General features: G+C 39.7%; 1 protein-coding gene across 1 annotated transcript in view; it reads right to left on the bottom strand.

Annotated features, from left to right (window-relative positions):
* The window catches only part of dock1 (dedicator of cytokinesis 1), a 483186-nt gene that overhangs the window by 154160 nt on the left and 303456 nt on the right, over positions 1-25570 (bottom strand). The window contains exon 28 of the mRNA XM_062055356.1: positions 1158-1259. Within this exon, the coding sequence (XP_061911340.1) occupies positions 1158-1259 (102 nt within the window). The remainder of the gene's footprint in view (positions 1-1157; positions 1260-25570) is intronic.

The raw sequence follows: 25570 nt of genomic DNA, 5'->3' as shown, positions 1-25570 counted from the left end.
AAACACACATGATTGTATTTATTTATGTAAAAAAAAAAAAAAAAAAAATTCTGTACTGTTACCTTACAATGATCTGTACTATTCATGCTGTACTGTTACCTTACAATGATCGGTACTATTCATGCTGTACTGTTACCTTACAATGATCTGTACTATTCATGCTGTACTGTTACCTTCCAATGATCTGTACTATTCATGCTGTACTGTTACCTTACAATGATCTGTACTATTCATGCTGTACTGTTACCTTACAATGATCGGTACTATTCATGCTGTACTGTTACCTTACAATGATCTGTACTATTCATGCTGTACTGTTACCTTCCAATGATCTGTACTATTCATGCTGTACTGTTACCTTACAATGATCTGTACTATTCATGCTGTACTGTTACCTTACAATGATCTGTACTATTCATGCTGTACTGTTACCTTACAATGATCTGTACTATTCATGCTGTACTGTTACCTTACAATGATCTGTACTATTCATGCTGTACTGTTACCTTACAATGATCTGTACTATTCATGCTGTACTGTTACCTTACAATGATCTGTACTATTCATGCTGTACTGTTACCTTACAATGATCTGTACTATTCATGCTGTACTGTTACCTAACAATGATCTGTACTATTCATGCTGTACTGTTACCTTACAATGATCTGCACTATTCATGCTGTACTGTTACCTTACAATGATAAATAAATAAATACAATTGAAAAAAAAATTCTATTTGAGTTTTGTCTCTCTTAGAATTAAAAATGTCAGGCAAAGCGAGACCAGCTTGCTAGTAAATAAATACAATTTAAAAAATAGAGGCAGCTCACTGGTAAGTGCTGCTATTTGAGCTATTTTTAGAACAGGCCGGCGGGCTACTCATCTGGTCCTTACGGGCACCACGTTGGTGACCCCTGCTGTACCGTAACACCTTCCTCACACTCGCTTACTCACTCATTCTTTCCTCTCTCATTCTGTTTCGCTCCTTCACTCATTTTGTCTCTTTTCCTCTGTCCCTCCGTCACTCTGCCCGTCACTTACTCACTCGTGACATTTTGTGGCAAGAGTCTGCCTTTCCTAAGGACAACGGCCAGCAAAGTACATTTGGTTGAGTGCCCGGTCTGATGGGCACCTCAGCGATGATAAGACACACTCACCACCACATCGCTCCTTATCTTGCCAAAGGTGCCGATGAGGTGAGCGTAATGATAGTCGTCCATCTGTCTCAGCGTGGCAGTCATGCTGGCCACGAAGCTCCCCTGGAGAAGAGAAAGACAAGAAAGTGTGTTCAATATACAACCAAGTTGGAATTGGAAAGTCTGAATGTGGACTTGCAGACTTGATTGGACAGGAGTTCAGGCAGGTACCCGGCCACCTTTTCCCTTTCCTTTCGGCAAAAATCACAGTGTTGCTGATCTCATTAACCTCACCCGGCCTCCCCTCTCTACCTCTTTGTCTTCCCTGATTATGCAGCCCGCCATGTCCCTAAAGGCCCGTCTTAGCTCGCCTCAGGTTAGCATGCGCTGCTGCACAAAGGAGATAGCCGGGGCTGACAAGACGACGGAGGGAGGAAGCACTTCCTGTCATGGAGCGGAGACAAAGCCCGCAAATATACTTCGGGGTAATTAGCAGGCTTGCATGCGGACAGGTACATTGAGGACTTCACGGGAACGGAGGGATTAAGCCTCATGCAGAGCATCATCAGCTATCAGAGGACAGAAGTGTGGTAAAGAGCTGTTGTAGTTACACTACAACACAGGTTTCAAACTCAAGGCCTTCCTTTTATTTGGCCCACGAAAGCCTGGAATAATATGTATCAAAGTACTGTAACTCAGTGGCCTTGTGGTTAGAGTTGAGTTCAATTGAGTTGAGTTTATTTCGAACATGATACATCGCCATTTCCAGTTTCTCTTTTCAACATGGAGTAGGAAAAGGAGTAGAAAGAAGCAGATCTTATTCAATCCTACCTAGAGATGTCCGATAATATCGGCCGATATATGCGTTAAAATGTAATATCTGAAATTATCGGTATCGTTTTTTTTATTATCGGTATCGTTTTTTTTATTTATTTTAAATTAAATCAACATAAAAAACACAAGATACACTTACAATTAGTGCACCAACCCAAAAAACCTCCCACCTCATTCACACAAAAGGGTCGTTTCTTTCTGTTATTAATATTCTGCTTCCTACATTATATATCAATATATATCAATACAGTCTGCAAGGGATACAGTCCGTAAGCACACATGATTGTGCGTGCTGCTGCTCCACTAATAATACTAACCTTTAACAGTTAATGTTACTCATTTTCATTCATTACTAGTTTCTATGTAACTGTTTTTATATTGTTTTACTTTCTTTTTTATTCAAGAAAATGTTTTTAATTTATTTATCTTATTTTACTAATTTTTTTAAAAAGTACCTTATCTTCACCATACCTGGTTGTCCAAATTAGGCATAATAATGTGTTAATTCCACGACTGCATATATCGGTTGATATCGGTATCGGTTGATATCGGTATCGGTAATTAAAGAGTTGGACAATATCAGAATATTGGATATCGGCAAAAAGCCATTATTGGACATCCCTAATCCTACCCCTTTTCTTGTACAAACCCCGTTTCCATATGAGTTGGGAAATTGTGTTAGATGTAAATATAAACGGAATACAATGATTTGCAAATCCTTTTAAAGACAACATATTTGATGTTCAAACTCATAAACTTTATTTTTTTTTTGCAAATAATAATTAACTTAGAATTCCATGGCTGCAACACGTGCCAAAGTAGTTGGGAAAGGGCATGTTCACCACTGTGTTACATGGCCTTTCCTTTTAACAACACTCAGTAAAGGTTTGGGAACTGAGGAGACACATTTTGGAAGTGGAATTCTTTCCCATTCTTGCTTGATGTACAGCTTAAGTTGTTCAACAGTCCGGGGGTCTCCCTTCTCACATTGCAGGTGCCACACATTTTCAATGTCTGGACTACAGGCAGGCCAGTCTAGTACCCACACTCTTTTACTATGAAGCCACGTTGATGTAACACGTGGCTTGGCATTGTCTTGCTGAAATAAGCAGGGGCGTCCATGGTAACGTTGCTTGGATGGCAGCATATGTTGCTCCAAAAGCTGTATGTACCTTTCAGCATTAATGGCACCTTCACAGATGTGTAAGTTACCCATGTCTTGGGCACTAATACACCCCCATACCATCACACATGCTGCCTTTTACACTTTGCGCCCATAACAATCCGGATGGTTCTTTTCCTCTTTGGTCCGGAGGACACGACATCCACAGTTTCCAAAAACAATTTGAAATGTGGACTCGTCAGACCACAGAACACTTTTCCACTTTGTATCAGTCCATCTTAGATGAGCTCAGGCCCAGCGAAGCCGACGGCGTTTCTGGGTGTTGTTGATAAACGGTTTTCGCCTTGCATAGGAGAGTTTTAACTTGCACTTACAGATGTAGCCACCAACTGTAGTTACTGACAGTGGGTTTCTGAAGTGTTCCTGAGCCCATGTGGTGATATCCTTTACACTGATGTGGCTTGTTGATGCAGTACAGCCTGAGGGATGGAAGGTCACGGGCTTAGCTGCTTACGTGCAGTGATTTCTCCAGATTGTCTGAACCCTTTGATGATATTACGGAGCGTAGATGGTGAAATCCCTAAATTCCTTGCAATAGCTGCTTGAGAAAGGTTTTTTTCTTGGTAAAATTGTGAAATTTACGGTGTTTTTTTTACAGCATTTTTCTCTAAATGAAAAAAAAGCAATACTTTTTTTTTTTACTGTAATAAACTGTGGTGCCGTTTTGGCATTTACAGTAATACCCTGAAAAATCTACAGTTGTTGATTTGCGGTAAAAACAAACAAAAAACTGGCAGCTCAGGTGCCAAAATTTTACTGTAAAATTGCATTTTTTAAAAATTTACAGTAAAAAAACTAATGTAAATTTTACAGTAAAATTCTGGCAACTGAACTGCCTTTTTTTTTTTTTAACCATGAAAACAGCAGTACTGTTTTTCCATTTACAGTAATATACACTACATTTTGAGGTGAAATTATTGCAACTTACCATTTTTTTTTTACATTTTAGTTTTAAAAAAAATCTACTAATAAAATGCATTAAAAAAATGTGTAATAATAGTATTCACTGTTAGAAGCGGCCCTCTGGGGACCAAACAACGCAGGTTATCCATCAAATTGTGCAATGTAAAAGTAGCAATAGATTTCATGGTAAAATTGTGAAATATTGGTGAAAATATTTGGTGAAAAATACGTTTTTACAGCATTTTTCTCTAAATAAAAAAAAACAGTACTTTTTTTTTTTTTACTGTAATAAACTGTGGTGCCGTTTTGGCATTTACAGTAATACCCTGAAAAATCTACAGTTGTTGATTTGCGGTAAAAACAAACAAAAAACTGGCAGCTCAGGTGCCAACATTTTACTGTAAAATTGCATTTTTTAAAATTTACAGTAAAAAAACTAATGTAAATTTTACAGTAAAATTCTGGCAACTGAACTGCCTTTTTTTTTTTTTAACCATGAAAACAGCAGTGCTGTTTTTCCATTTACAGTAATATACACTACATTTTGAGGTGAAATTATTGCAACTTACCTTTTTTTTTTTTTACATTTTAGTTTTCAAAAAAATCTACTAATAAAATGCATTAAAAAATGGTGTAATAATAGTATTCACTGTTAGAAGCGGCCCTCTGGGGACCAAACAACGCAGGTTATCCATCAAATTGTGCAATGTAAAAGTAGCAATAGATTTCATGGTAAAATTGGGAAATTTTTGTGAAAATTTTTTGTGAATAATAAGTTTTTACAGCATTTTTCTCTAAATGAAAAAAACCAGTACTTTTTTTTTTTTTACTGTAATAAACTGTGGTGCCGTTTTGGCATTTACAGTAATACCCTGAAAAATCTACAGTTGTTGATTTGCGGTAAAAACAAACAAACAAACTGGCAGCTCAGGTGCCAAAATGTTACTGTAAAATTGCATTTCTTTTTTTGAATTTACAGTAAAAAAAACTAATGTAAATTTTACAGTAAAATTCTGGCAACTGAACTGCCTTTTTTTTTTTTTTTTTACCATAAAAACAGCAGTACTGTTTTTCAATTTACAGTAATATACACTACATTTTGAGGTGAAATTATTGCAACTTACCATTTTTTTTTTTACATTTTAGTTTTCAAAAAAATCTACTAATAAAATGCATTAAAAAATGGTGTAATAATAGTATTCACTGTTAGAAGCGGCCCTCTGGGGACCAAACAACGCAGGTTATCCATCAAATTGTGCAATGTAAAAGTAGCAATAGATTTCATGGTAAAATTGTGACATTTTTGTGAAAATTTTTTGTGAAAAATAAGTTTTTACAGCATTTTTCTCTAAATGAAAAAAAACAGTACTTTTTTTTTTTTTTACTGTAATAAACTGTGGTGCCGTTTTGGCATTTACAGTAATACCCTGAAAAATGTACAGTTGTTGATTTGTGGTAAAAACAAACAAACAAACTGGCAGCTCAGGTGCCAAAATTTTACTGTAAAATTGCATTTCTTTTTTTGAATTTACAGTAAAAATAAACTAATGTAAATTTTAGAGTAAAATTCTGGCAACTGAACTGCCTTTTTTTTTTTTTTTTTTTACCATAAAAACAGCAGTACTGTTTTTCTATTTACAGTAATATACCTGTACACTAAATTTTGAGGTGAAATTATTGCAACTTACAATTTTTTTTTTTACATTTTAGTAGAGATGTCCGATAATATCGGCAGGCCGATATTATCGGTTAAATGTAATATCGGAAATTATTGGTATCGGTTTTTTTTTATTATCAGCATCGTTTTTTTTTTGTTTTTTTTAAAATAAAATCCACATAAAAACACAAGATACACTTACAATTAGTGCACCAACCCAAAAAACCTCCCTCCCCCATTTACACTCATTCACACAAAAGGGTTGTTTCTTTCTGTTATTAATATTCTGCTTCCTACATTATATATCAATATATATCAATACAGTCTGCAAGGGATACAGTCCGTAAGCACACATGATTGTGCGTGCTGCTAGTCTACTCCGGAGCGAATTATACTCCGAAAAAGTATTCCCTGTTAGAAGCGGCCCTCTGGGGCCAAACATAACTGTGATGTGGCCCTCAGTGAAAATGACTTTGACACCTCTGCACTAGAGCATATTCAATAGGCAAGCATCATGTGTGTGCACTTATAAACACATCTGAATAATAATAAGATAGAGAGATAACAGTGGACTTATCTACCTCTGCATGCACTTCAAAATGTTGCTACTCAGCTGCTGGTATGAAAGTTCAATGGCGTAAGTGTGGATGCTGGGACTATATATTCATGAGGTGGTTATAAAGCAAACAAAGTGCAAGCTTGTAATTAGAAACATCTAAATAATAAGATATCAGAGAGAGAAAGAGATGCTTCTTGGAGCCAATAAAGAAAATTAAGCACCGATAAGAGGATGTAATTAAAACTGATGGCGGAATCAAAGATTTAACAGACCTGATAAAGGCGGCTCAGGTAAACAAACCTGCTTGTGAGATGGCTTTAACGGAACAATTCTCAGCAAGGTTTATTTACCAGGCTTCATTTCAAGTCACAAGTGGGCTCATGCTTTCACAAGCAGCTATCCTTCCGGAACGTCTACGCCCCGAGGACGGAGGCTTTCATCAGGACCACCTCGGCGAAGGGAGGACTCTGTCAGTCCAGACCTGAATAATCTCACAAGGAGAAACTCTCTCTGCCAGCTGTAATTAGGTAATTAGCTGCCCAGAAACAATGCTGAACGCTCGCCATCACCTCGCATGACCCGCGCCTCTCCTCTCCTGGTCTTCTATATTCTACAATATGTGGCTTATGACTGCATGAGCTCTCAGTTAGACATTGCAAAAAACATTTACATCTCCAGCATTTTTACTACCGTATTTTCTGGACCATAGGGCGCACCGGATTATAAGGCGCACTGCCGATGAGCGGGTCCATTTAGGTATTTTTTCATAGAAAAGGCGCACCGGATTATAAGGCGCATTAAAGGGGTCATAGTAGGATTTTTCATAGTATGATTTTTTTCTTCCGGTCAACGCTTTTTTTCATAAAGAAATACAATCATGTGTGCTTACGGACTGTATCCCTGCAGACTGTATTGATCTATATTGATATACACTACCGTTCAAAAGTTTGGGGTCACCCAAACAATTTTGTGTTTGAGCCTTCATTTCTAAGAACAAGAATAGACTGTGGAGTTTCAGATGAAAGTTCTCTTTTTCTGGCCATTTTGAGCGTTCAATTGACCCCACAAATGTGATGCTCCAGAAAGTCAATCTGCTCAAAGGAAGGTCAGTTTTGTAGCTTCTGTAACGAGCTAAAGTGTTTTCAGATGTGTGAACATGATTGCACAAGGGTTTTCTAATCATCAATTAGCCTTCTGAGCCAATGAGCAAACACATTGTACCATTAGAACACTGGAGTGATAGTTGCTGGAAATACACCTATGTAGATATTGCACCAAAAAGCAGACATTTGCAGCTAGAATAGTCATTTACCACATTAGCAATGTATAGAGTGTATTTCTTTCAAGTTAAGACTAGTTTCAAGTTATCTTCATTGAAAAGTACAGTGCTTTTCCTTCGAAAATAAGGACATTTACATGTGACCCCAAACTTTTGAACGGTAGTGTATAATCTATATATTGTGTTTTTTATGTTGATTTAATTTAAAAAAAAAAAAAAAGTATTATTAATGTTATTTTTTTATTTCTTGTGCGGCCCGGTACCAATCGGTCCGCGGACCGGTAGTTGTGGACCGCTGGTCTACATCAGTGGTCCCCAACCACCGGGCCGCGGCCTGGTACCGGTCCGCGGACCGATTGGTACCGGGCCGCACAAGAATTAAAAAAAAAAAATTAAAAAAAATTGTTTTAAATTTTTTTAAAAAATGAAATCAACATAAAAAACACAATATATACATTATATATCAATATAGATCAATACAGTCTGCAGGGATACAGTCCGTAAGCACACATGATTGTATTTATTTATGTAAAAAAAAACAAAAAACAAAAAAAAAAAACTTTTTTTTTTTTTTAAAATACACCCCCCCCCCCCCCACAACGGTCAATGGGACAAATTTTCAAGCGTTGACCGGTCCGCAGCTACAAAAAGGTTGGGGACCACTGGTCTACATAACATGTAATGGTGGTTTTTTGGTCAAAATGTGGCGTGGCGTAGTTGGAAGAGTGGCTGTGCCAGCAACCTGAGGGTTCCTGGTTCAATCCCCACCTTCTACCATCCTAGTCATGTCCTTGAGCAAGGCACTTCACCCTTGCTCCTGATGGGTCCTGGTTAGCGCCTTGCATGGCAGCTCCCGCCATCAGTGTGTGAATGTGGAAATAGTGTCAAAGCGCTTTGAGTTCCTTAAAAAAGGTAGAAAAGCGCTATACAAGTATAACCCATTTACCATTTTGCATAGATGATGTTTTACAGATCATCTTCAAGCCGCTTTCTGACAGTCGCTTCAAGATGCTGCTCACTGCTCCCCTCACTTCCCAGGGGGTGATCAAGGCTGATGGGTCAAATGCAGAGAGTCATTTCACCACACCTAGTGTGTGTGTGTGTGTGACTATCAGTGGTACTTTAACTTTAACTTACACTGTAAAAAAAAAATCCTATTTTTATGGTTAATTTACTCTAAATTTCTACTGTCATTTTTCTATTTTTTTTAAATAGTTTATAAAACTGTAGAATTGAAGACATTTTCTGTAAATAAACAATCCGCCTGTTATTTTAAGTAATATGCCAGTAATGACAAACTATGTACAGTATATTTGTATTTTAAAAAAAAAATTAATTATACATAGCATTTTCTGTTTTCTTAAATTACTTTCAAATTCATGTAATATTACGATATTTTTCCGTAAAACGTTTCATGAAAATTTTTGTGATTATAATGTTTTTGATCATTATTTGGTTTACAATGTTTTACTTGAATTTTATGGTTTTCGTTTGGCAGCCGTAGCTGCCAGTAGATGACCGTTTTTTTACAGATTTTTTTTTTTACAGTGTAATATAGTTCTTAAATTGAGGTTCCACCCTGGCGAGAGTCCGGGTAGATAGAACATGGTAAAAGAGAAAATAAGCAGATTTTAACAGTAAATGAACAAGTAGATTAATAACTCATTTTCTACCACTTGTCCTCATAAGGTAGACAAAATAATAGAATGGAAAATGACACAATATGTTACTGCATATGTCAGCAGACTAAATTAGGAGCCTTTGTTTGCTTACTTACTAATAAAAGACAAGTTGTCTCGTATGTTCACTATTTTATTTAAGGACAAAATTGCGATAAGAAACATATGTTTAATGCACCCTAAGATTTTTTTGTTAAAATAAAGCCAATTATTTCCATTTTTTGTGGTCCCCTTTATTTAGAAAAGTATCGAAATACATGTTGATACCGGTACCAAAATATTGGTATCGGGACAATCCTAAAATGCAACAAAAAACTCAAATGTATTGATAAAATCGATATATCGCCCAGGCCTAGTGGATAGTTAATCTATATAGCTACATGAGCACTGACCATATCCAAAATAAACTTCTATCCATCCAGCTGTATAATCACTTGCCATACAGCAATAGATGATATCTGTCTATTACCTGACACCTGACATGTGAGCTACTTCTCTTTGTTTTTAATGTCTATTTTCTGCTGGATTTACTCTCTATTTTATGCTGCAGCTGTCACATATACTGTAATATTGTACATGGTATTTGTTATATATTGTATATATGATATAGCCATAATATATCACTATATATAATATACTGTACATATTACGCCTATACTGGCTCACCTGCACTGGCTTCCTGTGCACCTAAGATGCCACTTTAAGGTTTTACTACTTACGTATAAAATACTACACGGTCTAACTCCTGCCTATCTTGCCGATTGTATTGTACCATATGTCCCGGCAAGAAATCTGCGTTCAAAGAACTCCGGCTTATTAGTGATTCCCAGAGCCAAAAAAAGTCTGCGGGCTATAGAGCGTTTTCTATTGGGGCTCCAATACTCTGGAATGCCCTCCCGGTAAAAGTTAGAGATGCTACCTCAGTAGAAGCATTTAAGTCCCATCTTAAAACTCATTTGTATACTCTAGCCTTTAAATAGACCCCCCTTTTTTAGACCAGTTGATCTGCTGTTTTCTTTTCTCCTTTGCCCCCCTCGCCGGGTTATTCCGGTTCCGGTGACCATGGATGAGGTGCTGGCTGTCCAGAGTTGGGACCCGGGGTGGACCGCTCGCCTGTGCATCGGTTGGGGACGTCTCTGCGCTACTCGGGATGGTCTCCTGCTGGCCCCACTATAGACTGGACTCTCACTGTTATGTGGATCCACTAGGGACTGTACTTAGAGGGGGGGTTACCCACATATGCGGTCCTCTCCAAGGTTTCTCATAGTCATTCACATCGACGTCCCTTGTGTGGGCTCTGTGCCGAGGATGTCGTTGTGGCTTGTGCAGCCCTTTGAGACTTTTGTGATTTAGGGCTATATAAATAAACATTGATTGATATATTATGTAAATATTACGTATATATGTTATATTTTATATCGCTATATTTAGTCTATTTATACCTGCATTGTCCTTTCCATCCTTACACTTTCCATCATTGTAACTGAGCTACTGTGTGGAACAATTTCCCTTGTGGATCATTAAAGTTTGTCTAAGTCTAAGTCGATAGTATTTTCCTTTGACAAAATGTTACAAAATGCTTGTTGAATGGGAGGTACTGTACTGCAGATCTGATGTGGAACAACAATATTACAAGACTTGTTAAAGGAAGACAAGCTGTTCCTTCTTCATTCGTAACATCACCTCTCGATCCAAGTGGGACGTGAAGGCAGGGCAGACATTCCCTTCTTTCATTAGCTTTTTTTTTGACTAAAAACAGCGCAGGCTTCAAAGTGTTCTTCAGAAGCTGCCTGGTGCCTGTTGCAAATCCCCACGCACACTTTAAAGTGTGCAGCATCTTAACACTAGGCCTCCTTCAGTCAATTCATAAGAGGAGGATCCTTGTGAGCACATGTACAGTCCTGGTCAAAAGTTGACATACACTTGTGAAGGACATAATGTCATGGCTGTCTTCAGTTTACAATCATCTGACATCACATGGACAAAGATAAGACCTTCTGGAGGAAAGTTCTGTGGTCAGATGAAACAAAAATGGAGCTGTTTGGCCGCAATACCCGGCAATATGTTTGGAGGAAAAAAGGTGAGGCCTTTAATCCCAGGAACACCATTCCTACCGTCAAGCATGGTGGTGGTAGTGTTATGCTCTGGGCCTGTTTTGCTGCCAATAGAAGTGGTGCTTTACAGAGAGTAAATGGGACAATGAAAAAGGAGGATTACTAGGGATGTAATGCGTTAAAATGTAATATCGGAAATTATCGGTATCGTTTTTTTAATTATCTGTATCGTTTTTATTTTTTTTTATTTTTTATTAAATCAACATAAAAAACACAAGATACACTTACAATTAGTGCACCAACCCAAAAAACCTCCCTCCCCCCATTTCTTTCTGTTATCAATATTCTGCTTCCTACATTATATATCAATATATATCAATACAGTCTGCAAGGGATACAGTCCGTAAGCACACATGATTGTGCGTGCTGCTGCTCCACTAATAGTACTAACCTTTAACACTTCATTTTACTCATTTTCATTCATTACTAGTTTCTATGTAACTGTTTTTATATTGTTTTACTTTCTTTTTTATTCAAGAAAATGTTTTTAATTTAGTTATCTTATTTTATTTTATTTTTTTAAAAGTACCTTATCTTCACCATACATGGTTGTCCAAATTAGGCATAATAATGTGTTAATTCCAGGAAAATTAAGTGTTAAAGGTTAGTACTATTAGTGGAGCAGCAGCACGCACAATCATGTGTGCTTATGGACTGTATCCCTTGCAGACTGTATTGATATATATTGATATATAATGTAGGAACCAGAATATTGATAACAGAAAGAAATGGGGGGAGGGAGGTTTTTTGGGTTGGTGCACTAATTGTAAGTGTATCTTGTGTTTTTTATGTTGATTTAATTAAAAAAAATAAAAATAAAAATAAAAAAAACAACAAAAAACCGATACAGATAATAAAAAACCGATACCAAAAATTTCCGATATTACATTTTAACGCATTTATCGGCCGATAATATCGGCAGGCCGATATTATCGGACATCCCTAATTGTAACATAGATTTGTCTTTTTTTTCTCAAGCAATGGCAAAAAAAATAAAAATAAACGACAAAAGACAAAAGAAAAAAAAAAAACCAGCCTGCATGGCAGCTTTTGTGTCAACATTGCAACGTTTTCTCGTTAGATTTCACCTCATTCCACTTTTTTAAAATGTTTTTTTTTAATTTTTGCAATACTATCAATTTTGCAATTTTTGCAGAATGTGTGGGGGTGCCGGTAAACGATTAGCTGCGGGCCGCAAATGGCCCCCGGGCCGCACTTTGGACACCTCTGCTGTATGTATACTTTTGACCCAGCAGATTTGCTCACATGTTCAGTAGAGCCATAATAAATTCATAAAAGAACCAAACTTCATGAATGTTTTTTGTGACCAACAAGTATGTGCTCCAATCACTACACCACAAAAAAAAAAAAAATCAGTGGCGTGCGGTGAGGTTCATGTCAGGTGAGGCACTGCATCATCACAGTCAGATTTACAAACATATGAACCCTGAATAGTATCTTATTCACCATGTGATTGGCAGCAGTTAACGGGTTATGTTTAAAAGCTCATACCAGCATTCTTTACACAACTGTAGCACACAAAAAAGCACATTTAATAAAAAAAACATTATTATGGTCTTACCTTTCTTGCTGGACATCCACACAGCCAGCCTTTGCGTGTGTACCACGCCGTTTTTGACTTCTGTCCCGAAGTCAAAAGCAAACCTTTTAGCTCCGGCGTTGGTCTACCTTGAATTATTACCTCCTGCTTCCATTGAAAGTCCAGTTTAGAAAACTGTTTTATTTTACATATGTAATCCTCCATGTTTTTAATAAAAGTCCAGGCGAGAGGAAATAAACAATCGCTGCACTTATTGACTTGCAAACTTTTTTTTTTCTTCTTTTTTTTTTCTTCTGCGGCGAGGAATGATCTCTGGGATCACTACCGCCCTCTACCACCAGGAGGCCGGATTACTGCGAGCCTCAGACAGTACATCTTTTGCAGCAGTTTTATGAATGCTCTGCACAAGAAATACGTGACACACATACAGTTTTTGACAAAATACACTGTACATTATATACCTCAGCTAACTCAACTATGCCATAGTTTAGTTAGCTGATATAATTCATATAGCAATACGGTCTCACTGCACAGCAGCTCAGCAGTTAGCCGAGTCATTGCGCAATCCATGTTGAGGCACAAATCAGTGACGTGCCTCTTCTCAGTATTTGAACGGCAAATGTGAAAATAAAAATAAAAATAATCTAAAACTGGTGAAGTTAAATGGAAAATAACTTTAGTATAATCACTGAATACATATAACAATTCAATTAATTTTTTTTTCTTTTTACATTTTTTTTTTCCCCATGATGGCAGGTGAGGCCCCGCCTCCCCTGCCTCTAGTGACTGCACGCCACTGAAAAAAAGAGTCGTAGAAATGATTGGAAACTCAAGACAGCCATGACATGATGGTCTTTACAAGTGTGCGCTACATTCGTTAACCATGTTACAAAAAAGATAAGTTACAATAATACATAATGTTGGATATAGAGAACATACAAACCCTTTATTTATTAAGTCAAAAATATTAAAGTTTGGTGATTTGGTAAAATCGCAAACAGCTAAAATGATGTACAAAGCAAACTATAACCTGCTAGCAAAGAATATACAACATTTCTTCTCAACTAAAGAGGAGAAATATAACCTTAGAGGAAAAAATCATTTAAAACATTTATATGCACGTACAACACTTAAAACTTTTAGCATAACAGTATGTGGAATTAAATGATGGAATGGATTAAGTAAAGAAGTTAAAAATTGTACTGACATGATCCAGTTTAAGAGGTTGTTTAAATGAATAGTGCTTACAAAGTACAAAGAAGAAGAATTATGAGAAAAACTTCCAACCTTATTGAAAATATTCTTCATCTCAGTATGTTAATAATGACTGAATTAATTACATATTACAAACTGTTGTATATACTAATTCATAGATGTTATTTTATTATATAAAAAGGTCAGTAAATGATTTTATATAATTGTACATGCTTTGAAGTGGGAAAGGGGTAGGATTAAATAAGCTTTGCTTCTTCCTACTCCTTTTCGGGCATGATGTAAATGAAATGATATGAAATTGTGTGATGTATTATGATGTAAATGTGTTCATGTTCCAAATAAACTAAAAGAAAGAAAGAAAAGTGTATGTCAACTTTTGACCAGGACATGCAGTATGCGCCTCAATGCGGGACTCGCCAGAAAGCCCTGCAAAAAGTAGTATAAGCCACTTAATCGAACGGCCATGATAGGGCCAATTTTACATTGGATTTTTATACCCCTAATGTGCAGACCATGACGCTTCCAAACAAATGTAATTGCTGCTGGAGGCGCCGGGATCAGCTGGCAAATCCTGATGGCAAATTAAATAGAGGTGAGGGAACTGGCGGGCGCATTAGCGGGGCCCGGTGCTGTTTCCAAGCGAAAATGTGACGAAGGCTGCCAAGAAAAACGCATCCCGACGCTGTCACCGAGCTGCAATTAAGATCTAAACGCAGGACGGGAGCACACGCCGCGGCAGCTGTTTCGGTGTTGTGGTCGGAAATAGAGATGCGAGGTGTGATAGCGAAACGTCGGGAGGGACGCTGCAGCGTTGATGGCGGCAAACCAGCGTGGTGTCACGGCCTTTTGACGATTCCACGCGTCTGTTACAGTGGATCAGGGCCAAAAGTTTAAAGGCCAGCGCGTCCTCTCAAGGCTCATCCGTCTGCTTTTACACCTTGCTTCACTTGACTTTTTGATGACACACAACAGGAAGCAAGCAAATCAACGCAAATCGGCCAAGAACAAAACGGTCTGACACACAAAAATTGCGCTTTTTCTGGACGAATGGACCAAAAATGTCCCATAGAAAGACTCACCACTTTGGAGAAAGAAGCTTTTCTTTTCAGATACAAGGCAATAGTATTTATAGAGCAACATTCGTACACGAGGCAATTCCAAGCGCTTGACAGAAAACTGCGAGCAAAAGTAAAAAACGAAATAATCTAAAATGTGAGGTTGGAGAATTAAAGGCCTACTGAAAGCCACTACTAGCGACCACGCAGTCTGATAGTTTATATATCAATGATGAAATCTTAACATTGCAACACATGCCAATACGGCCGGGTTAACTTATAAAGTGACATTTTAAAATTCCCGCCACACTTCCGGTTGAAAAACTCCTTTGGATATGATTTATGTGCGTGACGTCGGATAGCGCATCTGCTATCCAAGTCAAAGTCCTCCTGGTTGTGTTGCTGCAGCCAGCCGCTAATACACCGATCCCACCTACAGCTTTCTTCTTTGCAGTCTTCATTGTTCATTAAACAAATTGCAAAAGATTCACCAACACAGATGTCCAGAATACTGTGGAATTTTGCGATGAAAACCGAGCTTTTTGTATTGGATTCAATGGTGTCCGAATACTTCCGTTTCAACGATTGACGTCACATGCATACGTCATCATACATAGACGTTTTCAACCGGAAGTTTCGCGGAAAATTTAAAATGTTACTTTATAAGTTAACCCGGCCGCATTGGCATGTGTTGCAATGTTAAGATTTCATCTTTGATATATAAACTATCAGACTGCGTGGTCGCTAGTAGTGGCTTTCAGTAGGCCTTTAGCAACGCCGCAATGTGGTATTTTTTGTCAGAAAAATAATAACTTCGGCAACACAGTCGGTTGTATGTTCCGACAATTTTTCACCCTTTTGTGTCGGTTTAGGAGTAGAAGAGTTACAGAATAAGGTACCGGTATTTGCAGCAAGAGCTTGAAAGATATCAATGTAGTAAGAAGAATGCAGATTTGTATGGGCTCTTCCAGGTATTTCTTCACAAAAGGTTATGGACATCGCTTGTGTGGTTTTTGCTTTTTCCTGCTAACTAACCAACACATCTGGAGTGAAAAACAATAACTCTTGGATCTTGACACACTTCACAAACAATGTTTATTGCCATTCACCACCTGACATCTAGCATGAATTAGATTTCATTTCAGTCCCAAAAGGGCCCAGCTGTCAGACAAAGAACGGCAAACCATAAACAAGCTTAACAATGCTGTTGCTAACGACGCCATTGAAGCTAACTTAGCAACGGGACCTCACAGAGCTATGCTAAAAACATTAGCTCTCCACCTACGCCAGCCAGCCCTCATCTGCTCATCAACACCCGTGCTCACCTGCGTTCCAACGATCGACGGAGCGACGAAGGACTTCACCCGATCATCGATGCGGTCGGCGGCTAGCGTCGGATAGCGCATCTGCTATCCAAGTCAAAGTCCTCCTGGTTGTGTTGCTGCAACCAGCCGCTAATACACCGATCCCACCTACAACTTTCTTCTTTGCAGTCTTCATTGTTCATTAAACAAATTGCAAAAGATTCACCAACACAGATGTCCAGAAAACCGAGCTTTTTGTATTGGATTCAATGGTGTCCGAATACTTCCATTTCAACGATTGACGTCACATGCATAAGTCATCATACATAGACGTTTTCAACCGGAAGTTTGGCGGGAAATTTAAAATGTCACTTTATAAGTTAACCCGGCCTTATTGGCATGTGTTGCAATGTTAAGATTTCATCATTGATATATAAACTATCAGACGGCGTGGTCGCTAGTAGTGGCTTTCAGTAGGCCTTTAACAACGCCGCAATGTGGTATTTTTGTCAGAAAAATAATAACTTCGGCAACACAGTCGGGTTGTATGTTCCGACAATTTTTCACCCTTTTGTGTCGGTTTAGGAGTAGAAGAGTTACGGAATAAGGTACCGGTATTTGCAGCAAGAGCTTGAAAGATATCAATGTAGTAAGAAAAATGCAGATTTGTATGGGTTCTTCCAGGTATTTCTTCACAAAAGGTTATGGACATCGCTTGTGTGGTTTTTGCTTTTTCCTGCTAACTAACCAACACATCTGGAGTGAAAAACAATAACTCTTGGATCTTGACACACTTCACAAACAATGTTTATTGCCATTCACCACCTGACATCTAGCATGAATTAGATTTCATTTCAGTCCCAAAAGGGCCCAGCTGTCAGACAAAGAACGGCAAACCATAAACAAGGGTGGAAACAAGCTACTATCCATCTATCAAAAATTCTATGTCAATCATCTAATGGCCACCAATCCAGCTCAAGTGTTTATCTTGTGAAACGCTCTCTCCCCTGCTGAGCAACAATAAACCAAAAGCCATCGCCAACATCTATCACAGTATCAGCAGGCCTTTCTGGGCTCAATATCCATCTGATGCTTGAGGGTAGAAATGAGGCAGAATCTTTAGCCGAAATGAAAAAGAAGTGATTAGCCCAGAAAAGGCCAGATCCATCATAAGTGGCGGTGAATCTGAATCTCCTGGAAAATATATCTAACTCACAAAGCTAAATTGACGTTTGCAGCGGCGATGAAGGGTTGAACCATTAAAAAAAACCTGCCATTGTTTTAGGGCTTTAATTACGCCTGCAGGGAAACGGGACTGCAGTCTCCAGGGGGAGCGAGGCTGAGCCTTGGCTCGCCTCTGAGGAGACAGAAAGGACAGCGCGGGAGGTTGAACGATGATACTTGTTTTCTTCTTGAAGCCTTGGATCCGGAAAAGATATAAAAAAAAATACTGAAAAAAATACTTGAGCTTTATAGATTCAATGGTGGTGCCTAACATCTGTTTTTGTAGTACCCAGTTGATCAATGCGGGCTGGATTAGGTCAAAAACAGGCACTCCAAACTGACCATAAGCACGACCCCCAGTCCCAGTCATTGATATCGTTGATATCATCCTGAGAGGGAATATTTCCACTATAATGTGCAACTTTGACAAAAGTAATAGCCCACAAACAAATGTCCACCGCAGACTCCTTCATTTCAAGCAAGGTAACATTACCCTATATAGGGTTGGGTATTGAGTATCTATTGGAACCGGGACTAACTTTCCGATTCTCCCGGAATCGTTCAAAAGTTTAAATTTCGATTCCTATTTTCGATACCCAGTCAGCCGACCGGAAACAAATATGTCCGCCGAACCGGAAGAAGAAGCCGCTGAACACCAACGAAGAAGCGCCCACCGCCGGAAGTGTTAGCATAGCCGAGCGAGTCAGTCAAGCTCAAGCATGGATAGCGGGCGTCGGCGGTCCAAAGTGTGGCTTTACTTTATAAAAAAAAATGAAATAACCGCGAAATAACAGAGCTCCATGTCCATCAAGAAACGAGTGGAGAGAGAGCTGCAGATGTACCAGAACGTTCCACCGATACTTATGTCTGACGACCCTTCTGCATGGTGGTGGTCCGGTGGAACCAACAAAAGACTTATCCTTTGCTGTCAGATCTCGCTTTCTCCTATTTATGCGTTCAAGCTTCTTCCACACCCAGCGAACGTGTATTTTCCACAGCAGGAGACACTATCTGTCCAGAACATCCTGCCTGAGAAGGCGGGTATGGTCATTTTCCTAAACAAGAACTGTCTCTGATTTTATACTGTACCTGCTGCTAATCTGGACTGGCTTTTGCAAGTTGTTTCTTAGCTTTTCTGCATCAGGTTAGCCCATCAGTGGGAGCACGGTAACATTTTTAAGTACCTGCAGCATCATACACTTGTGTGTGTAAATGTGTTTTCATGAGGTTTCCTACAGCATCATACACTTATGTGTAAAGGTGTTTATGAGGTTTCCTGCAGCATCATACACTTATGTGTAAATGTGTTTTCATGAGGTTTCCTGCAGCATCATACACTTATGTGTAAATGTGTTTTCATGAGGTTTCCTGCAGCATCATACACTTATGTGTAAAGGTGTTTATGAGGTTTCCTGCAGCATCATACACTTATGTGTAAATGTGTTTTCATGAGGTTTCCTGCAGCATCATACACTTGTGTGTAAATGTGTTTTCATGAGGTTTCCTGCAGCATCATACACTTATGTGTAAATGTGTTTTCATGAGGTTTCCTGCAGCATCATACACTTATGTGTAAAGGTGTTTTCATGAGGTTTCCTGCAGCATCATACACTTGTGTGTGTAAATGTGTTTTCATGAGGTTTCCTGCAGCATCATACACTTATGTGTAAAGGTGTTTTCATGAGGTTTCCTGCAGCATCATACACTTATGTGTAAATGTGTTTTCATGAGGTTTCCTGCAGCATCATACACTTATGTGTAAATGTGTTTTCATGAGGTTTCCTGCAGCATCATACACTTATGTGTAAAGGTGTTTTCATGAGGTTTTCAAAAATAAAGCTCTCTTTAAGAAAGTGTACCCCTGGGAAAATGTATTCATCATTTATAATATTTATATTCAAGTTCATAGATTTGATATTTATATTCTAGCTGAAAACAGCCCTGTGAGGAATTTATAGTAAAGTTCATAAAAAGTTAATAGAATTCAAATTGATGGAGAATGTCAGACTATTTCATTCAGAAAGACTGTAGGTTAGCTAGCTCATTTAAAATATCCTAAACTTTTTTTGACCCTGCCTCTTAAAAGAATCGGCATCGAGAATTGTCAGGAATCGGAATCGAAACAAAGAATCGGAATCGGAATCGTTCAAATTCAAACGATACCCAACCCTAACCCTATAAGACCATTCCAAGCATTCGACATTTTTCACCTAAAGGCGTGGGAGAAAAAAATGTTAATGATCATTGCTCAGCCAGTGGAGCAAATTGTATGGATGGGGGCGGGGCCATTGGGTGGGTCAATAATGCTGTTTTCAGGTCTTTGAGGAAGAACATGGTGCATAATGCCCAGGTTGCCAAGGCTATTTGTTATCTAACCAGCTTGAAACACCGCAGCCCAAAACTGTAAATCAGCCTAGACTTGTTTACTTCTTGAGAGAATTGAAGGCGGTCACTTTCTCCGAAGAACTCGCAGGGTTTTATTACAAAAAAATGATTCACTTCCTAAATGCAATTCCTATTTATTACATCTCTGAATTGATTCATATTGTTCAAAAATCAATTTTTAAAAATGTGTTCTCTAGGTTATTTACCCATTTACTCGCTCTGCTTATATGTCATACTTCAGCAGCCAAGAAGAGCTTTTGTAGCTTGTAACCTGCATCGGAAATGTTTTCTAACAATTTTATATACTAAATAAAATATAGAACTAGAATGGATGAGAATCAGCGCCTCAAAGTCTGAGTCCATGGTTCTCGCCCGGAAAAGGGTGGAGTGCCATCTCCGGGTTGGGGAGGAGACCCTGCCCCAAGTGGAGGAGTTCAAGTACCTCGGAGTCTAGTTCACGAGTGAGGGAAGAGTGGATGGTGAGATCGACAGGTGGATCAGTGCGGCGTCTTCAGTAATGCGGACGCTGTATCGATCCGTTGTGGTGAAGAAGGAGCTGAGCCGGAAGGCAAAGCTCTCAATTTACCGGTCGATCTACGTTCCCATCCTCACCTATGGTCATGAGCTTTGGGTTATGACCAAAAGGACAAGATCATGGGTACAAGCGGCCGAAATGAGTTTCCTCCGCCGGGTGGCGGGTCTCTCCCTTAGAGATAGGGTGAGAAGCTCTGTCATCCGGGGGGAGCTTAAAGTAAAGCCGCTGCTCCTCCACATGGAGAGGAGCCAGTTGAGGCGGTTCGGGCATCTGGTCAGGATGCCACCCGAACGCCTCCCTAGGGAGGTGTTTAGGGCACGTCAGACCGGTAGGAGGCCACGGGGAAGACCCAGGACACGTTGGGTAAACTATGTCTCCCGGCTGGCCTGGGAATGTCTCTGGATCCCCCGGGAAGAGCTGGACAAAGTGGCTGGGGAGAGGAAAGTCTGGGCTTCCCTGCTTAGGCTGCTGCCCCCGATAAGCGGAAGAAGATGGATGGATGGATGGATGGATGGATAGAACTAGAATCTGTTTTAATGAAGAATTGTGTTGAATCAAAAATCGATTTGTAAATTGAATTGTCACCGCAAGAATCGGAAACAAAGTGAATAGTACATTGTTATAAATAAATGATAAATGATAAATGGGTTATACTTGTATAGCACTTTTCTACCTTCAAGGTACTCAAAGCGCTTTGACACTATTTCCACATTCACACATTCACACACTGATGGAGGGAGCTGCCATGCAAGGCGCTACCAGCACCCATCAGGAGCAAGGGTGAAGACTTCACCATAAAAGTAGGTGACAGTGTCATCACCAGGAAAGATGAGGTCACCTACCTAGGTTCCATTCTAGAGGCTAACCTTTCCTGTGATAAAATGGCAACCAAGGTAATCAAAAAGGTCAACCAACCAACGAGATTTGTCTACAGAATTTCCTCTCTGGTCAACAAAAGCACCTTGAGGATTCTGGCGGGAACTCTCGTTCAACCCTTTTTCGATTACGCATGCACCTCCTGGTACCCTAGCACCTCCAAAACCCTCAAATCTAAACTCCAAACATCTCAGAACAAGCTAGTCAGGTTACTTCTAGACCTCCACCCCAGATCCCACCTCACTCCTACCCACTTCTCTAAAGTGGGCTGGCTCAAGGTGGAGGACAGAGTTAAACAACTTGCACTGAGCCTAGTCTATAAAATCCGCTACACCTCCCTGATACCGAAGTACATGTCAAACTACTTCCTTAACGTAAATGACCGCCATAACCACAACACCAGGGGGAGCTCCACTAACCACGTTAAACCCAGATTCCGAACTAACAAAGGTCTTAACTCGTTCTCTTTCTATGCCACATCAATGTGGAATGCGCTCCCAACAGGTATAAAAGAAAGGGCATCTCTATCCTCCTTCAAAACCGCAATAAAAGTTCACCTCCAGGCAGCTACAACCCTAAACTAACACCCTTCCCGGATTGCTAATAATCAAATGTAAACCATCAAATGCAGATACTTTTTCTTTTTCTTATGCCTTCTGATCTCTCTCTCTCTCTCTCTCTCTCTCTCTCTCTCTCTCTCTCTCTCTCTCTCTATGTCCACTACTTGATGTCCATACCCCCCGCCCCTCCACACCCCTGATTGTAAATAATGTAAATAATTCAATGTCTTGTGTGATGACCGTATTATGATGATAGTATATATGATAGTATATATATGTATCATGAATCAATTTAAGTGGACCCCGACTTAAACAAGTTGAAAAACTTATTCGGGTGTTACCATTTAGTGGTCAATTGTACGGAATATGTACTTCACTGTGCAACCTACTAATAAAAGTCTCAATCAATCAATCAATCAATCAAGTGTCTTGCCCAAGGACACAACGGACGTGACTACGATGGTAGAAGGTGGGGATTGAACCCCAGTAACCAGCAACCCTCCGATTGCTGGCCCGGCCACTCTACCAACTTCGCCACGCCGTTGTTAAGATTGACAAAAATAATACAGTTGATGAAAAGTACAACAAGTTACATAAGATGAGGGGTCAAAAACCCTCCAAAATGACATATCTGACATGTCATGACTCGTCGTCTCTCTGTGAAAACCGAAATCTCCTGCTGTCGATTTGCTCCGAGATCCAATCTCCACTGTCGGCTGAACAGCGCTCTCCACAACGGAATGATCCAGCCAGACACTCTGGACTGTAATGTACCGTGTGCACATGGATGCACTTCAGGATCCCAGAGGACAAATATGAAGGGGAGTGATAACTTTTTCGACAGCGCTCCAAGAATAAAAAAAACTAAGACGCATAAAGGCTATGGATCCAGAAAGACGAAGAACATGGTGAAGATACTCAACAGCTCTGTAAATTACAAAGCATCTGATCTATAAATCAATTTACAATCCCAGCAGGCCCGCAGCACCGGGAGCAAGTGTGCAGCTTCCTTTGACCCCCCGAGCTCTGCATGCTCGACATGTGCAGGGCGACAAGGACATCAAATAAAAGTCCCCGGAGGACTTGAGCCTCTGAGGTAATGAAATCGATAGGAAGAGTCACAACAGTGGACTTGTCCAATGTCCTCGCGTTTATCCGAGTGAGGAACAGTTTGCTTACACAAGCAGATTGCTGAACACAAACTAATACAAAAAAAGTCTAAGCCCAGAGGACAAAAGACCACAGTAGAGGATGTGTCCATTTGATACCATTAACCTGGTCTTCTTATCTACATTAAAACACTAAGGTCGTTGGGAGAGAATGCGACCATTTGTCAAGGTCAAAGCTGTAATTATATCAGTAAGAGGACGAAGAAAGAAACGCCTGAGTACTCCAGTATGATCAAGGTTACCTGGTCAGATGTCTGAAGAAATGTACGTTTAGTTTTGAACGCATCACTCATGAGGTGTCCAAATGTTTTGACTGACATGACTATGTGTTCTACTTTTCTCTTCCTGAAGCTTGCACACAAAAGGGTGAATAAACACGCACCTCTAGTGTGTTGCCTGTGCTATTATTCTGTTGACCAAGTTTGACCCCCCATAAGTATGATTGACTTGAAATGTCTCACACATCTCAATGTGCTCTACAAAACACTTAGGTTAAGGTGTTTGGACAGATCACCGTGGAATTTGGTACACACTTCTAGGGCCTAACGATTACAAAACTTTGAGGATACTGTAAGTCTATTAATTACATGTTTGCTAGCATGTCTTCCAATGCAACATGTGCAAATATTAAATCAAGACAATGCTAGCTTTTATTGGGCACTTTAACTATGAAAAACATGAGAATGAGGCTGAAACTGAAATTATATGAAGACCAATCTGTGGGGCCTGGTTATAAAATAATTTTCACTTGCTCCAGCTCTTTCTTGGGCTGGGCGATATGGACCAAAACTGATATCCCAGTATTTTCAGGCCCAATGGCGATATACGGTGTATACCATTATCGTAAACAAAACATGCAAAGTGCTTAAGGTTGCCCTAAGTGTTTTATAGCTGGGCAACCAGTGTTAAGAGTACTCAGGTTATTTTTGTTTAAGTACTAACGTTACGTATTGTTTATTCTTATTAAGTAATTAGCTAGCCGTAACTATGTCAAAGCAGTTTTTTCGTTTGTTTTGTTAATTAACGTTAGGTTTATAGCCTCACTCTGTGAGCGGGGATAGATGAAGCGCATGCTCGCTTTCTGTGGTTACTCAGTTTGAAACTACTCTTCAGGCACCCAGCCGCTATACTAAGTTAGTCTGCATGGGCTATGGGGAGAGGCACTTTTAAGCCGAGGAGTAGCTAAACAATTAATATACGGAGCGAGCAGCAGAGAGGAGCTGTCACTACCTACTCTGCTAGTTCTTTAACAGAACTGAACAACATCAACAGATAAGGTTAGTGATAAAGTCACTACAAGGAGAGATCTAGGTTCTAAAGCAAATTGGTGTATGTGTAAATAAAACTGTCGTCGCTCACCAATGGCCAAATGCAGTTGGTGACCAGAGAGCATTGAATCAGTCGGGACTCGAGAAGTCGGCACAGGGGCGCCCTATTCTTTTGAAAAGTTTGTTGCATCGGGGAAGCCGATGTAAACACGCAAGGGGCGGTTGAGCCAAAGGGAATGCTCTGTGCTACGCCCATCAGGTGCAAAGAAGCGCAAACGGCCGAAACAAAAGCACATTGAAAGATACCGGTATGGCAGTAATGTCTCAAATACATATGTATTTCTAAAAATATACCGGTTTTACCAGTATACCGCGCAACCCTAGCTCTGACTATCAGTTTTCTGATGTGAGAGAAGCCTCATCCACACAGAGAGAGCAGCTGCTGCCAGGAGAGTTGCAGCTCATTACCATGGTACCTGAGGCTTAAAAGGGCTTCCCTGCAAAGATATGAGGGGAATGAGGGCAAGTCATGGCTCCAAAAACATCCAACCGCCTTTTTTTTTGGTCATACGATTAAGGTATACTCACACTGGGTCAATTGTACCGAGCTTGGGCCTCCTTCACACCTAACATTTGGGGAATGCTTGGATAGTGTAAGCGCTAGGATCCGCGCTCTAGTTGGGTATGCTTCCCCTGCTTTGGCACGATTGGAAAAGGTGGGGTAGGGCACAGAAATATTGCGTGCAATAGAGCCGAGCCATAGAATGACAGTTCATTCTTGCATGTGCATGCAATCCTGCGGTGCCGAGCATGGATGGAAGCACGCAGAGCCCGAATTTTAGGTGTGGAGTGTGCTCAAGCTTGGTAATTGGTCCAGTCTTGAGTACATCCAATTTCACATCATAACAGAAGTGTGTTTTGTAATAAAATAATGCAGTTTTATGCACAACAAAGGGAAAACTGAGGAAAATGAAAACAGAAGGTAAACATATTTGTTGTTTTGACAGCCAAGAGCAGATTGAAAGTGTTTCCGCTGCTGACAAACTTGTGCGGTAGTGATTGACAAGCCTGGAA

The sequence above is a fragment of the Entelurus aequoreus genome, linkage group LG08, assembly GCF_033978785.1.
Source record: "Entelurus aequoreus isolate RoL-2023_Sb linkage group LG08, RoL_Eaeq_v1.1, whole genome shotgun sequence".
Lineage (NCBI taxonomy): Eukaryota > Metazoa > Chordata > Actinopteri > Syngnathiformes > Syngnathidae > Entelurus > Entelurus aequoreus.
This window is presented reverse-complemented; position numbering and strand designations above follow the sequence as displayed.